The 12,721-nt window shown below is 36.5% G+C and overlaps 1 protein-coding gene across 1 annotated transcript in view; it reads right to left on the bottom strand.

Moving 5' to 3' along the window:
* LOC150096275 (centrosomal protein of 78 kDa-like) overlaps nt 1–12,721 on the bottom strand; it is a 249,593-nt gene that overhangs the window by 168,005 nt on the left and 68,867 nt on the right. The window contains exon 4 of the mRNA XM_090409311.1: nt 11,672–11,744. Within this exon, the coding sequence (XP_090265437.1) occupies nt 11,672–11,744 (73 nt within the window). The remainder of the gene's footprint in view (nt 1–11,671; nt 11,745–12,721) is intronic.

Below are 12,721 nucleotides of genomic sequence, written 5' to 3'. Positions count from 1 at the left end.
GACCACACCTTTATTCAACTTTCAGGGATGACCCATTGTTCTGGTCCCTCTAGCCACATGCTGAAACATTTTCTCTCCATCTATCCTATAAAAGCCTTTCTTCTTCTTATTGTGCTATCTTCTATCGAAGGTCAGCGACCATCTTGGCGAACAAACTGCGCTCTTGTGCTAATCTGAGCAGTTGTGCACTGCTCTTTCCTGTCCACGTCTTGATGTTGTCAAACCATGATATTCTTTTTCTTCCTCTAGTTCCTTTGCCATCAATTCTTCCTACCAAAATAGTTTGTAGAAGTTGGTATTTGCTGTTTCTCATGATGTGTCCAAGATATGATGTTTTTCGTTTCTTGATTATTTGTACAAGATGTTTAGCTTTGCCAATGGATTTTAAGACATCTTCATTGGTAATTTTTTCTGTCCATGATAAAAGCCTTTAAGAAACTTAAATGTTTCTATCATATCCCTTCTTTTTCTCCTACCAACCAACTTCTGTAATCCACACACCTTCAATCTATCCTCATAGGGAATATTCCACAGGCCACTTGCCTCTGAATGCTCTCCACTTTTCCTCATTCCCACGAAACCCGAGGGACCAGACTTGTGCACAAATGTGGGCATACCAAGGCCTTATACACAGGAATTACAACTTCTTTATCTCTACTTAATGACCCGTCTTTTACCAACTCACCCCCCCCCCCACTTTTGCACAGATGATTGGTCTCCGCACTATGTGTTTTCTACAAATATTTCTATGGAAAATGTTCATCCTAAATAGCATCAATAATTCCCCCACTTAGCACTAAGCTCATTCGAACACGTGCAGCTGCTGCTCAACATCTCTACGCAATGTACCTTGAAACCCACAGAACAAGTTTCTTCATCTCCTCCTTCATCCCTGTAATTGCTGTACTATGGAACAGTCTTGCCCTTTGATGTGTTCCCTAAGGAATACAACATACAGTCAATCAAATCCAATGTGAACAAGTACCTTCTTTCCCAACCCATACAGTACTAATGTACTATAGGTTAATCTACCAACCACTTGTGTTGTATGGGCTGAACATAAAAAACTTGTTAATGTGTTCGTCACTAGCCAAATAATTTTATGTGCTACCTCAGCAATATGTCCTCTAAACCTTAACTCTCTGTCTACCAACACTCCTAAATCTATTGCATCACCTATTTCTTGGAGTACGGTGCCATCAATGTGATTAAATGGTTTGTAATCTATTTATCCCAAAGTGCATAACTTTACATTTTACAACATTAAACTGACACTCATTAACTTTTGCCCATACTAACAGCCTGTTTAAATCGTCCTGCAGGCTCACCACATCGTCTTGATTAACTATTACTCTACCTAATTTCGCATCATCAGCAAACAACAGAGTATTTTCTTTCAAGTTATTTCCTATATCATTTATGTATAAATTAAACAGTTATGGTACAAGCACTGAACCTTGTGGCACACCACTAGTCACCTGTTTTTACCTCGATTCTGCCTCTCCATATACCACTTTTTGATATCTGTCCTGCAGCCACTCTCTTATCCACTTAACTAGTGTCATATCCATCCCCATTTGTTCTAATTTGTGTAACAATTTCATGTGGTATTCTGTCAAATGCCTTTGAAAAATCCAGCAAACTCATCATGTAGTCCTTTCCTTTATCCAATTCATCTATTACTCTATTATTAAAAGTTAGTAAATTACTAAGGCATGACCGACCCTTCACAAAGCCATGTCGATTCTCATACAGTATCATATTTTTATCTATCCATTCTTGAATTATCTTTTTTTTTACCAATATTTCTAATACTTTTACCACCATGCCTGAGATACTCATAGTCTATAATTTGCTACTGTAGTCTTAGAACCTCCTTTATGCAAAGGAATAATTTTGTCCTCTCACTCCCTTGGAACTCTACAAGAGTTGAGACTTTTAGTCAGAGGCACTGCCAGTTCTCTTGCACATTCTTGCAAAACCCTAGCTGATATCCTATCTAATCCTACAGCTGTATTTACATTGAGATTCTGCAATATCGTAAGAACCTCCAATTCATCCACCTCTGTTTCCACATTAGTGTCTGTCACATAGATTAAAGCAGTAACCTCACCAGGAAGATATATGCTTGCAAAGTGGTCATTCAATAACTATTATATCCGCTTCCGTCTCCTCATGACCATCATCCCTCATTAAGGTTAATCTTCCATAGTCGTTCTTCCTCTTACTTGCCGTATAACTAAAGAACTCTTTGGCCTGCTCGGCAAAATTCTTCTCATAATCTGATTTTGCCTTCCTTGCCTGATTCTTGTACTGTTCATGCATTTGCTGGTCACCTTCTTTCTCTTTATATTCCTTCCACAGAATTTTCTTGTTCTGCAGCTCATGCTTAATGATATTACTTATCCATCTAACTCCTACTCGATTAACCCTCCTTACCCAAGGTATACAATTTAATACTGCTTCCTCTATATGACTCTTAACTATATCCCATGCACTACTAACATCTTTACCCTGCAGTGTTTTATGCAATGGTACAGTATTAAGCTTCTTCCTAAGCATGTCATAATCACTTGCTCTGTAGCTCCACAAATACCCCTTCTTGATAGAATATTCCTCATGTTTTACAGTTTCTCAAGTCAAGACCACATGGTCACTTTCATCAACTGGAGGCAATGTTGTCAAGTTGGTTATGATCCGATCTGATCTGATGACCAGATCCAAGACTCTCCTACCCATAGTCCCCTCCATCACATGCTGCCTTAATTAATTATCTCTCAGCATGTGTATAAATTCTGTTTCCTTTCTGCTATATGATCTTTCTTCTTTCCAGTCTATATCTCCATAGTTTAAGTCCTCCATAATAATCACTCGACCTGTACTCATTGTACTAATTTGGCGATGCATGTCTTCCAGATCATCTGTGAAACTCCCTGGCCTACAGCAACAACCAACTGTATATTTTGTCTTACTGGTCTTAATCTCACACCAGATTGCTTCAATGAACAGCCACTTTTCTGCCTGCCTCCTATTCTTTTTGGTTGCAATTCATCTGCTATCATCAACAGCACTCCTCCCCCCCCCATCCTATCTTCTCTATCTTCCCTGAAAATATTAAACCCTTCACATTCAACTCCTGTAACTACATCATTTGCTGTTAGCCAAGTTTCACTAATGCCTATAACTTTTGGCAAGATTGTACTAATCAATGCCAAAAAACTCGTCCCTCTTGTTCATACTTCTGGCATTAGCATATAAAAACAGCAACATCCCTTTATTCCCATGCCCACCTTTACTTTCTGAATTGACTAACCTATTCAATATTTTTGCTTGAGAGACTAGATTCCTCACTTGGTCATTCTCACACTCGCTCGCTTCATGGTTGCCTTCACACAAACTCACTTGCTTCCACCTTAATTGCTTAAGTTCCCTGAATTTGCATGTCAGCATGCTTTGTAAGCAAAAGCTCTCTCCAGACAACACCAAAACCATTCAGATGTACTCCATCTGAATTATACAAATCGTTCTTTCTGTCAAACAGAGACCACAGATTCACAAATTCTACATCATTTCTTTTGCACAATCTACATATAGACTCATTGGCTATCGATGCCCTCATCCTCAGTTCGCCTCTATCATAGCGTGGTAGGAGACTTACAATCTTCACCTTCTCTATCTTCAGTTTTTGCCTCTTCTACAACTCCTTTACATCCTCCCTCATAGAATACTTCTCGCATGCCATATAACTGTAGCATTTTGAATAACTTTCCTCTTGGCACCTTGTCATATGCCTTTTGCAGGACTACAAAACTTAAATACAGATCTTTATTATATTCTCATGATTTCTCATGTGAATATAACAAAGTGAAATCAGATACTGACAGCTTCTATTTGGCTTGAATCAGCTTGTTCTTCACCAAGCTTCCACAATTCTTCTCAATCGTTTCTGAAGTGTACCTGCATAAATCTTACCAGGAACACTCAGTAATAAAATAAAACTGAATGTAATTCTCACATTCAGTTTTATTTCCCTTTTTATATATGGGTACTATGAAAGCTCTACTCCAATCATCAGGAATTCGTCCTTCTGCCCAGGCCTTCTGAACTATGCAGTGCAGCCACTGTAAGACTTTTTAAACCTTCATACTTGAGCACTTCTTGTTGAATATCATCTACATTTCTGACTTTATTATTATTATTATTATTATTATTTGACACCTGCAGGGAGTACAAGGACTCATCGAGGGAAGGCACCTGTTCTACAACTCTGCCTCAACCATTTAATCACCAACTGACTGCAACTACACCAATGCCATCTACCACCGACCACTACTGGTATTTCCACAGACTCACAAATATCCATGCCCATAGCAGGATTCAACCCCGCAGCCTTTTGGCTGGAGAGCGAAGTTCTCCGTAGATAATAAGCCTTAAACACTGCAAGAACTCCTTGATCCATTGGGTGGATCAATGAAGTAGCGTTTGGAGGGAAAAACACGACCTTGAACTTGGTGAAGATCACCACTATAAGTTGTATAAGACATGACCTGGAGTATTATCTAGAATTAATAAAATTATAAATTCTACATTTTCTTTCACACAATAGCTATTTATTTCGCTCGCATAAAGTTGATTAAGGCATCCTCAAACAATTTTTGAGTCATCCATGACTTGTTATTGCTCCGATAATGAACTGGAAGTATGTTTCCTAATGTTTTTGAAGATTCATGGATTCTCACTGTGCCATATTACAAATGGTTTCAGTTTATATCCAGCCACATTACTCATAACCGAATCATAATATGAGCATTAAGAGATTTGATACTAGGTGTAGATTTTAGCTTTTTGTGGATGAATGTCCGCTTGGTCATTTTTTCCGAAACAAGGACGTCTCATCCATATTAAATATTTGCAGTGGCAAATAATTCTTCTCCATAATAATTTTATCCAATTTTTCCACAAACTCCTTGGCAGTCTTCTCAGCACTTGCAAATTCCCATACATTTTCACATTATGCAGCGCAAAACGCTGCGTGAATCTCATGAACCAACCAGAAGAAGCGTTGAATTCGAAGTCATAATCGGGTTCTGCTTTCTCCTTCAACATGTTGGAGACTTAGTGCCTTAGCAATTATGGTCACAGTGCTAAGGGGTATGATCTTTTGGTTCAGGTCCTATATCCATGATGCAAGTAGCTTTTCCATATTACCGATAGGATCTCATCGTTGTTTCGTCACTATCGTCGATTTAATGGAAGCAGATCCTTTCACAGCCTCTATGATTTTATCCTTATTTTTCAAAGTGGTCGTCACTGTAGAATGAGACCATCCAAAGTCATGTACGATCACATTGACAGGCTTACCAGCTTCATGTTGCTTTATAAGGTCAATTGCTCGCCTCTTTTTCTGTGATTCTTCACTAGGCTTTTTAATTGTGAGTGTAGGGGCCATATTGCACAAAACATCGCGAAATAACTAACGATAAATACACAAATAACCCATTTCTCAAACACAAAATCAACACAAGAACTGTTGAAGACACGTGCCAACTGCAGAGGGAGGCTACCGCTAAAGGCGCTGTTGCCACTATGCATGCTTTACCCTACGCTCGCCTTGCGTCTTGTTCGAAAGTATGGCCGAAAATGTTATTTATTCCCTTATGGGATCACGGCATATCTTCGAAACAACATAACTCGAATGGATGTAAGTCGAGGGATAACTGTATATATATATATATATATATAGAGAGAGAGAGAGAGAGAGTAAGATTAAAAGATTTAAGACAAGTAACAACTATGCTACAAACAAAAATCCTTAATTATCTACATTCAATAATGTCTAATAGAGTAAGATGACAGAGCATTTATTAACAACCCCTCTGCAGTAGTAATGCACTTAGAGGAAATATGCAGTGGAAAAGTGTTTGACGTTGAGCATCATCTCAACGTCAAACACTTGTTAAAGAAAATTAAGACTTTCTTATAGTGAAACTTGTGGAATATTCATATTTACATATTAAAAAGTTATCTATTGTGGCATATGTGTTATTTTATAGAAAATGAAGACTACAATAAGAATCCATTTCTCTTAGATTGTTTAACTTTATACACGAAAGGCAAACTACAAACTTTCCACTTAGTTAAACAAAATACCAAATGAACAGCACCTTGAATGCCCTGAAAGAAATAAGAGAAACTCCACAACATTTTTTGAGAGAAAATTTTTTGCATCAACATATTCTAGGTATGATGAGTATGTTGATTTTTTTCGACCAAAAAACTAATGTAATTAAAAATAACTAACATTGGGTTTATAGGTTGTAATAATTACTTAATTAAAACTACTAGTTTTGCCACTTAAGCAAGTGGCTTTGTCTGGGTTAGGATGAACACACAAATATGCAGGAATATGCAACAAGTGTTAAATATGAATCATTACATAACTAAAAACACCAAATAGGAACCATTACACAAAAATATAAGTCAAACAGAAACATGTGAAGCACGGAAGCTGATCTCTTATAATCGAGATCACCCTCTTTTCAGCTTATGTACAATATGTAATTTTTGTGAAATATGTGCAACAAGGAGAAATGTAGATAACGACCTGTATGAGTTGGCTTACAATATACATTAAGAGAAATGCCTCCGTCTGCTTTTTTCATAATTAGAATGTCTAGAAAAGGTAATTTTCCTTCATTTTCAAGTTCTAAAGTGAATTAGATTTTATGGTGGAAGGAGTAAATAGATGACAGAAAATCGTGTAACTTAGCCACACTGTGTTTCCATATTATGAATATGTCATCTACATAGCTCCACCAAAGTGATGGTCTAGGATTTGTAGATAACAGGACATCTTTTTCGAAGTTTTCCATGAATAAGTCAACACAAGGAAGAGATAGAGGGCTTCCCATTGCAAGGCCTGAAAGTTGTTTATAGATTTTCCCATTCCATCAGAAAACATTTGAGTTGAGACAGTGTTTAAATATTTGAGAGATGTCCTGAGGGAACAGATTATCTACAGGTACCATAATTTCATCCACAGAAACATTTGTGAATAATGATACAATATTTTTATTTCTCCATGTTTTTCTCAAAATGTGTCTCACTTTTTAAACATCACCTGTAAAATATTGATACAGGATGTCCCATAAGTCATTGAACATTCCATAGAAAGGGCCCATCATTGTGAAGCTGAAAATTGTTTATGTGATGTGGTTTTTCATTACTAAAACAAAATCTCTTGATGTTAAAAAACTTATGCAGTTGCTTCTAAGAGTGACTAATTTTTTTTGTTGCTAGTAGAGTTAAGTTGTATCTCTTTAGACTTGGTGGACTCTCACTGCAGCAAGCACTATTATAACAAACTGTTAAAAATTCCTGACCAAATTCTCATTGCCCTATAAGTCTACTAGGATGACAGTCAGCTGTACCCAACTTTCACTATCGTAATCATCCTCATAACAAACTTCATGAGAAATCTGACCAAAGTCTTATAGTTATACTGCTATCACTATCTTTTTTTTTTTTTCATCTGATCCACATACGAAAGGCCACAAGACAGCACATTAATGCTGTCTGTGGGCCAGAGGAATAGAAGAAAGGAGGAATTTGTTCACATTTTGCTTGAATAGCTGAGGATTGTAATCTTTTGGGAAGGCAGAATGGGGAAGACTGTTCCAAAGGACAGAAGTAGATGAGATGAAGGAGGAGGCAGTGAAGTTGGTTCAGTGAAATTCAAGATGGACTGTAAAAAGGTGTTGGTTAACAGTGGCACCTGTTTTAATGATTTTGGAGGAAAGTGGAGGAATAACAGTGGCCAATTCAGAAGAGTACTGTCATGAATGTATCTGTAGAAGAGGCACAAGGCAAAAAACTGAACATATGTAAGAGAAGGATTGAAGTGGATATGTGAGAGAGGAATCATTAATTAGCTGGACTGCTCTCTTCTAGATAGAATCAAGCAATTTTAGAGAGAATTTTGGTGCTCCACCCCAAATATGGGTGCAATATTCCATGGCTGGAAAGATTTGGGCTTTATATAGAGTTAGCACCTGTGAAGGTGTGAAGTAGTGTCTTGTGCAAAAAAAGTACACCAAGTTTATTCTAAACAACATTCACTCTAACGAACTATGCTTGTACTCCTACAAGTTCACTGCAGATTTTCCTGATGTAAGGAAGCTTCAGAAACTCAGTGATTACTGAGCATTTTAGGTATTTTAGATGATCTGGAGTAGGTAACTTGCTACTACTAATGTACTGCTGAGTGTTGAAATGGCACAGTATACAATGCAGCAGAAAGTGCAGTGTTGTTTTCAGCTTTACAAATTGACTTTTTATGAACAGGATCTACAAAAGCAACACACAGTTAAGCATTATAATATTTAGAAACTGATTACATGCTAACCAGGAAGTGAATGCAGATCAACTGAGGCAATACAGGAAAATTTTCAACATCTTCTGCTTCCTAGTATATCAGGAAGCAGAAGATGATTTCTTGGGAAGGCTCTAATATAGAACATTCCTGGAACCCAATCTACCTCGGTGTGACTCTCGATCGCACCCTCTCATATAAAACCCACATAGAAAAAACAAAGGCAAAAGTGAATGCAAGAAACAACATACTAAGAAAGCTTACCTCCTAAATGGGGTGCAGACTCTAGCACACTGAGATCTTCTGCCTTGGCCCTTTGCTATTCTTCTGCTGAAAATGATGGCCCAGTATGGTCCAGATCCTGCCATGCTGAAAAACTTGATCCAGCATTGAATGAAAGCTGCCACTTAATTACAGAATGCATGAAACCAACACCACTAAAAGACCTGTATACTTGGCTGGTATTGCATGCCCTTCAATTCGAAGATCTGCATTCTCAGCTGATGAAAGAAGCAGACAAATGAATGCCACCCACTATTCGGCCAGACCACAGTGCCCCAAAGACTAAGATCCCGACATAGCTTCCTGACAACTGTTGAACCACCTAAAATCCTCCCAGAGACAAGACTTCAGCAATGGCTTGCATTATATCCCAAAAATAATACTGGTATTCCAACAGCCAAACATCTTCCACGTGATGCCCACTTGGACTGGAATGCTTGGAAAAGCCTCAACAGACTCCAGACGACAGGACGCTGCAAACAAAACCTCATTGAATGGGGCTACCTCACTGGCCCAGACAATTGTGAGTGTGGGACAACCCAGTCCATGGAACACCTTCTTTCTTGTCCCTTTCTTCCATCACCTTGTGCAAAAGATGACCTTATATCCTGCACAGAAAGAGCAGTTGATTGTGCAAGATACTGGAGAAACATCTGACCATGTTTATTGTATATAAGTTATGAATAGTTTCCTTTTTTTTCATATTTAATTATTATTCCCTGTATAATTCACCTACCAAATCTAAGCTGATCTCATTATAACGTATCCTAATTTGTTGTAAATCATGATGTACCACTTACTACTGTACTACTTGTGTTTGGATATGAAATAAATAAAAAATAAATTTGGATAGCACATAGCAAACAGAGTTCATAAGCATTTTCCAATGGTTTCTATCATCACAATTTTTAAGAGATCTCTGGCTGTACTATTTGTCCACCGGCATGTTCCATTCAATCATACAGCTCTTGGTCATCCTAATCCACCTGTTCTGGGATTCACTTGGATCTTACACTGTATGTAATTCATCTCATTTGTTTCCTTCTCAATCTTGTAATTATATTCCCCAATACCTATTTTTATCATATACCTTTTACCTCCCTTCTTCATTTCTTACATGGTCTAAATATGATATCTTCAATAATCTTCTGTAGTATTCCATTTTAAAAGTCCTTTGTAGTTTCCTGAATGTAGTATGTGGCCTTCCCCAATGAATCCCAGACTCCCTGGAAGTCTCTCTTAATAATAATAGTAATAATAATAATAATAATAAAAGTTTGGCAATGGTTACAATGAATAATTCATAGGGAATGGTCAGAAGGTCGAATTCCAGAAGATTGGAGTAGAGCTCTTATAGTTCCCATCTATAAAAAAAAAGGGAATAAATAAATAAATCCCACCAGAATGTCAGAATTAAAGAGGAATTTCTCTATTAAGCATTCCAGGTAAGATTTATGCAAGATTACTTGAAAAGAGGCTAAGAAAAATTGTAAAAGAGAAACTTCAAGAAGAACAAGCTGAGATCAGACCAAATAGAAGTTGTCAATATCACATTTTCACTTTACAACAAATAGCTGAGAAAGCCTGGGGGATATGACATAGATTTGTACTTAAATTTTGCAGATCTGGAAAATGCATACAACAAGGTGCACAGGGAAAAAGCATTTTAATCGAATATTATACAGGGCAATACACAGTCTATATTTAAGTTGTTAAAATTGAAAATTTTAGTTCCAGCAGTTAAAACTGAAAAAATACATGAAGATGGTTTGATGGAAAATCAGGTATAAGACAAAGATGCACACTATCTCCACTCTTATTCATCATCTATATGGATCACATTATGAAAGAAATTGGCATTAAACCTATCATAATATCATCAACTGGCTCCCCAGTTGATGGTATTATGATATTAAAATCAGTGATATCAAACTAAGCTCTTTGCTTTATGAAGATGATGTTAATTTCCAAATGCATCCAGTACAAGTCTCCAGGATTCTATAACTAAATTGAATTACAGTTGAAACTAATTTGGCATAAAATTCAGCAATAAAAAAACCAAATCTATGAAAACTGGCAGAAACACAGAAAACTTAGCTGCATTCTCAATGGAAAACCTATAGAACAAGTACAATATTTCAACTATTTACAGCACAGTTTTTAGGTAAGATTAAGATTGCAAAATCAAATATGGAAATAGACAACAAAATAAGCAAACCTGGTATTTTGGGGAGCCAGTTGAATAACTTTGCATGGAATAGGGGAAAAGTTGGGTGGAACACTAAACATATACAATACAGCACTGGGTTGATCTAAGAGTTGGATTAGAAATAAAGCACTTGATCAAAAACTACAAACAGCAGATATGAGAGTTCTGAGAAAGATTAGTGGAGTGAAGAGATGGTATCATAGCAGAATCATATTAAAAATGAAAGAAAGAACTTGAAATTGTTAGCATTCAAGAATGCGTGAACAGGACTTATCTAAGGTGGTATAATCACTATAGTCACAACAGTAGAGAAAAATTTGTGAAACAGGTGGTCTTATGTCAAAGTAGCAACAAAGAGATTCAGAGGAAGAACAAATCTAGGCAGAATGATTTAATTACAAGTGCTATGGAAGACTAAAATGTTAGATATGATACTGGAATGATTATACGTAATAGACTAATTTGGAGAAAAATAGTAGATAGGAGATTAGTAATAATGAAAACTTTATCATGTCATACTGTCATAGTAACCTGTATACCCACTGAGAATACATATCAGGAAACTACTAATATATGCTAGTAAATTTGAAAATAAAGAATTTCATAGAACCAGGGCTCCCAAATATAGCATCCCAAATGAGATTGTGGGGGGGGGGGGGTTAAGAATGATTTACAATAAAATGTTTATAACTATATTTAGTAGATAATGCTTTATATAATACAATGTAATTCAGATTAAGAAAGAAGTTAATCTGGATTAAATTATGTTTTTAATTTTCAGAAAATAAATAAAGCAGAAATATACTTACACTCCAAACCTTTATCCCCAATGGAACATCTGGCTAAAGAGAGATGCTGAAGTGTTGTTGTTTTCTGAAGTCCCTAGTAATTAAGATTCTGTTCAAGTATGCAATTAAGTTACCCAATAAAACAATTAAAAGGTGTGGAAAATTCAGCTAAAGATACTACAATTGTTATTATTGGCATAGGTGAAGAATTCATTCTTATAAATTTATTCAGCAATTGCAAAATTCCTATAGAGTTGAAAAGCAACATGAAAGAATTTTTTCACCAAACCTTAAATTTCTACAATAACCAGTTCTCATCTCAGCTGTTTAAACTGTAATCAGATTCCTTCCAGCACCTACTCATTCGTATGTTCTGAACTTCTTTAGTCAAAACTTTTCTTTCTCCATTCTGCTATATTCATCAGCTGTCTCTATTGATCTCCAATTTCTGATAATCATTCCAATCTCACCAAATTTTTATCCCTGCAACTCAATTTTCTGCATTTCAAACAACTGTAGAAAATCATGCTCTAAACAGCAAGTCTCCTGGGTACCAACAAAGATGGAGGACTGGTTGGTTGTTTTGGATTTATGGCCAAAACAGCTAAGGCATATGAAGCCTGTGTATTATGGTTGTGAAGTGATGCCAAAGAGGCATCATGTATTCTTTTGGCCCATTCTCCTGTTTTGGAGCATGAAAAACAGAGATGGAGAAGAAAGAAGTATTTGCTATTAGCGATGATCTCACACAGAATCATCTGTTTACTCACCAGAATACAGATAATCTCCAACATTCCTGACCCAACATCTCTGGTATATTTGTCAGCTCTTCTCTTAATAACACACATTACACCTTTATCCTAGTTTCATTTTCTATGGAATGCCGATTAATTTTGATACTATAATAAAAATAAAAATAGGTAGAATGACTTGAAATTCCATTTTTTCACTCATAATTGGATTATGAGTAAAAAATTGCTCCAGGTGAATTCCTCAAAGATTTCTTGCTGGAATTAAGCCCTTTATATCACATTCCATTTAAAATCCCTATCCATTGTCCAAACCTCCAAA

The sequence above is a fragment of the Typopeltis vanoorti genome, chromosome 19, assembly GCF_054136105.1.
Source record: "Typopeltis vanoorti isolate ZY-2024b chromosome 19, IOZ_Tvanoo_1.0, whole genome shotgun sequence".
NCBI classification, from domain to species: Eukaryota; Metazoa; Arthropoda; class Arachnida; order Uropygi; family Thelyphonidae; genus Typopeltis; species Typopeltis vanoorti.
This window is presented reverse-complemented; position numbering and strand designations above follow the sequence as displayed.